At 49.0% G+C, this 4,237-nt stretch overlaps 3 protein-coding genes across 3 annotated transcripts in view; all 3 read left to right on the top strand.

Moving 5' to 3' along the window:
* Window positions 1-177, top strand: part of MCYG_08237 (conserved hypothetical protein) — a gene marked incomplete at both ends in the record, with an annotated part of 2,722 nt that extends 2,545 nt beyond the window's left edge. The window contains one exon of the mRNA XM_002843108.1: window positions 71-177. Coding sequence (XP_002843154.1) covers window positions 71-177 — 107 coding nt within the window. The remainder of the gene's footprint in view (window positions 1-70) is intronic.
* A 744-nt stretch (window positions 178-921) lies between these two features.
* MCYG_08236 (conserved hypothetical protein) lies at window positions 922-1,969 on the top strand (the record flags this gene model as incomplete). Its single annotated transcript, XM_002843107.1, has 5 exons — window positions 922-979; window positions 1,064-1,128; window positions 1,298-1,340; window positions 1,399-1,461; window positions 1,521-1,969. 5 exons carry the CDS (start codon window positions 922-924, stop codon window positions 1,967-1,969), a joined length of 678 nt encoding a protein of 225 aa, XP_002843153.1.
* A 721-nt stretch (window positions 1,970-2,690) lies between these two features.
* Window positions 2,691-3,811, top strand: MCYG_08235 (zinc finger protein LEE1; the record flags this gene model as incomplete). The annotated part of the gene is made up of 4 exons (XM_002843106.1): window positions 2,691-2,955; window positions 3,012-3,133; window positions 3,216-3,572; window positions 3,683-3,811. 4 exons carry the CDS (start codon window positions 2,691-2,693, stop codon window positions 3,809-3,811), a joined length of 873 nt encoding a protein of 290 aa, XP_002843152.1.
* Between the last annotated feature and the right edge of the window lie 426 nt (window positions 3,812-4,237).

Raw genomic sequence — 4,237 nt, 5'->3', positions numbered from 1 at the left:
AGCGACTGCGTGAGTTCCCCAGCCTTGTGCATTTTTCGAGTATCAATCATAATACTAATTAATAATATAGGTTGTTATGTGATTCCTTGCCATTTTGGTTGGGGGAAAAAGGGGTCAAAAAATTGGATCGATGTTCACTATTCAAATGTCGTTGCAAAAGTCGATTTGCCACGTTGATTATTTTCTTCTACCTTTCTTTGGTAAAGCCTATTGATTAATTCCGGAGATTCTGGAGCCCTTTTCTTACTTGCTTGTTTCTTTCTTTTCCACCTCACGTTATGTTCTCCGTGAAATTCATCTCTTGTATGCATAATTTTATATAGCTCCCTTTTTACTTTTGACTTCCCTCCATATTCTCTTCTTGCATTTGCTTCTCTCTTGCTTCATTTCGCATAGACCCTCGAAGCTCATTGCGAACGGTTTGATATTCTCCGTCTTGAAATTTGCATCATCCTTTTATTCTACTTGTTGCCATATCATGGGCGTTTATACAACTTTGGTTCTACCTGGCGTGTTTAGCCGTCGTTTTCTTTCCCCTTTATACTAGTTAACTGCTAGCTCTCGGTTGTCGATATGATCAGATGTCTTACTTGATGTGAATAGAAGCTTCTCCCGTTCCACTGAATCAGTTCTGTACCTTGCAAGGAAGACAGCCATACACTTACTTCTCTTCTAATGCTCTACTCATAATCAATACTCTCGTATACAAAAATCTTTATATAAAAACTTTTTATATCAAAACGAATGCGGTCAGCAGATTCTGCCGTTCGTCATCCCAATCTGGAAATTCTTCACGTCTTCTTCTCGACGACATTTTTTCTCCTCTTCAACTTCATCAACATAAAATATTGTGAAAGACGGCAAAATAAGTTATAAACGGGAAGATAAAAACACATAGCCAGCCGGAGAAGAACAGTCGCGATGGCTCCCAGGAAGGAAAAGACGGAAAGGGGCGAAAAGAGTGCTCCCAGCGAGGACGGTGGGTGTTTTATGCCTGCAAACGCGCAAACAACAAACGAACTACTCTGACTTGTTATACAATTCTGTCTGCTTGTCAATATAGGCTCGACGATGATTCTGAAGTATCTCCGTAAGTATCTGCTGTTTTGCGTGCCTCCAGGGAGATGGGTATGCTGACTAGGAGAATAGAACAGCAGAAGTATGCAGTTCAACTCGTCCACTGACATTCAGACCGTGCTGATATACAAGTGCTTGACTTGGTAGCCGACCATATTCTGTAGGCTGGCCCCTTTCTCTTCGCTTCGTTTGGGACTAGAATGGTATTAACCGTGGACAGGCAATTGATATCAGTGCAAACCTGCACAACAAAGTGACTAAAGGTATCTAGCAAGACTTGGGGATAGGGATAAGGCCTATGCTAATGTAGACTTTCTCTAGCATATACGGTCAAAGCATTAAAGGGCTTGCATGAGCGAAAGCTGCTCGAGTGCAGAGTCTCAGGTATATAGATATCTGGCCCGGTATCTTACCAAAGAGTTGGATGCTCAGTGTAATCTTAGGAAAACAAATGGTCTACCACGTGGTTCAAGACACTGCCAACGAGGCAACACCAGAAGAACTTGCAGCTATGGATGAAAAGATCACATCTTTCAGGGAGCAACTCGAAGTTGCCAAAGGACAGGAAAAGGCACTCAAAACGGAGCTTGCCGTGCTGAATTCCCGTGTCTCAAGCACAGAGCTTCTCGCGCAAATCAACCAGTTAGAGGTCAGGAGGGGTATACTTAACGATCAGCTTACCCAGCTCAGCAAGGAGACGGTTACGGGCAGGACAGTAACGGAGGAAGAAAGCCGCCGGATCCATAGAGACTGGACAGCGTGGAAGAGACACGCTTCTCTTCGCAAGCAGGCCTGTCGAGAAACGTGGTTGAAATGCACGGAAGTCCTGCCTGATACCGTCAAGAGCAAGGATGAGCTCTGGGAGTCGCTGGGGATGGAAGGAGAGCTGTAGAGCCGTTGTCCAATCGGTGATGTCCAAGGAGCAAATGATCGTGGGGTGGGAAAGCAGATCTGGGGAAATAGTTAACTATTATGCGAGGACAGCAACGATAATTTTGAACCATTCGGTCTTTAGCATGCCACGAAACGATGACGATGAACAGCCCGGCAACAACCAAGGATTAGCTAGTGAGCGTGACAACACGATGGCGTCGGTATTACCTATCAGGTCAGCTGCAGCGAGGTCAGTCGCCGTGAACTCGCCGTACCTCCACAAGGTCATGAGCCTCTTCATTTGAGTTGTATGTATGTGCCTCTTGAAGTTTCAATGACGATAAATAAAATGCTCACTTGCCCTTCTCTGCCTAAACGACATCATCGACTCGATGACTAATAGTGATATAAATATACAGATATAAAAAGAGGAAGAAATGATATCCAAGTGAAAAGGTTCTCGCATGTCTTCCCGGATACCTTCGCCCTCTCCAGCCAGGGCTTGAGAACAGTCTCTGCTGCGTTGGCTGATCTCCTCTGCTCGCCTGCCCTTTCTCCTTCAGCCAGCATCAGCCCACTAAGCGCGAAACAAACAAGGAGAAAAAAAAAAAGCAGCTAGCAAGCTAAATTCCGAGACTTTTTTGCCCCCTCCGCACCACAACCTTTCGATCCACGAACCCTAAAAAGCAGCGGAAAAATCTGTTGGTTGTTCTCCTCCTGCGACCTCTTTCAACCTCGCAATGCAGCAACAGCCGCCGACGCAACCACGGCATCACCCACCACAACATATAATACCGCAACAACTGCAACAGCAACAACAGACAGACTCGAGATACCACAACGACACCCTCTCTGCTACCGCTAGGATGGCTGGAGGCGATCCGCGCAACAGAGCCCCGCTCCCAGTGCCCGGAGGTCATGGGCCATTTCCTCAGAATGAAAACGGTGGTATGCGTCCACCGTTTGATATGGCTCGCAGCCCGCCAAATCCGCCCGCCAGCAAGAGTAGGTAGCCTTCACTATGGGTTTCAGGCGAAATTGCGGCTAACACGAGCGCGCAGATACTAAACACGTCCCATGCAAGTTCTTCCGCCAGGGAACTTGCCAGGCCGGCCCGGCGTGTCCGTTCCTGCATTCCACAGACAATACCATAGATTCTGCGCCGTGCAAGTACTTTACAAAGGTGATACCAGGGCTTATTGGAAGAGCCTTTTTTTTTTTTTCGGACTGGAGATGGACTGTATAACTAACGGTGATGGGAATAGGGAAACTGCAAGTTCGGAGCGAAGTGTGCCCTCGCGCATATCCTACCAGATGGGCGAAGAGTGAACCGGCCCAGCATCGGCCTAGGAGGGAACCTCAATCTCGGTGGGAGAGTCCACCCTCCGCCTTACCATGCACAAGATTCGGCTTTAGCAAACTCTCTCCTCTCTCAGCAGCAGATCAACGGACATAACCCACGATACTCATACCCCTTTGCCTCCCAAGATGACCTTCAACTCTTACCCCCACATGCTCAGCAACAACTTCAACAACAACAGCAACAGCAACAGCAGCAGCCACAGCAACCTCCATATGGACACCAGTTCGATGGCTCGATCCCGGTTATTGACGCTGGGCTGGTATCTGACACGGGCTCCAAATATGGCTCGCCTCCTGAGGAAGTCCGCCTCCCCATGTCCCCTATCGGCCGCACCGCCCTTGATGCTCCGTTGCCCGCCTCGTTCGATAGCCAAGGTATATCTCACATGGCCCGCTACGGCCCTGTTGCGGCTTCGATGCCGTCCAAGTTCGGCCTAGACTTCTCTCATTCCCCATCTCTCCCACACCGGCCCAACGCTACTCCGGACGTGCTCCGTAGCCTACATGACACAGCCTTTGGCCTAGATAAAAAACCACTTGGGCTTGGTTCTTCTCCCCCCGTTGTCAGCGCAGAGGATGGCTCCGGCTTCCGACCTATGCATTCCCAACGTGTGCCTCGTCAGCGGATTCTATCCGCAAGCGTTCCCCGTCCAACCATTCTCGACGACTGGGAGGACAACTTCGCCATGGAGGAAGACTACCTCCCCACAAACCTGCACGATGATGTACTCACTCCTCAAGAGCGCATGCGTCGACTCTCCCGCACCGAGCATGACTTGTCGAGCAGCAGCAAGGACCCATCCGGCCTTGGTATAGGTATTGGTATCGGAATCGGAGGATCTACGAAAGTTGGCTCCCCGTTGGCATCTAGTCCATCTCGGTTCGGTGCCCTATTCGCCAAACAACGCCAGCGGAAGGAGGGAAT

The sequence above is a fragment of the Microsporum canis genome, genomic scaffold, assembly GCF_000151145.1.
Source record: "Microsporum canis CBS 113480 supercont1.8 genomic scaffold, whole genome shotgun sequence".
Taxonomy (NCBI): Eukaryota; Fungi; Ascomycota; class Eurotiomycetes; order Onygenales; family Arthrodermataceae; genus Microsporum; species Microsporum canis.
The sequence above is the reverse complement of the archived record's forward strand: the minus strand, read 5'-3'. Positions and strand labels throughout refer to the sequence as shown.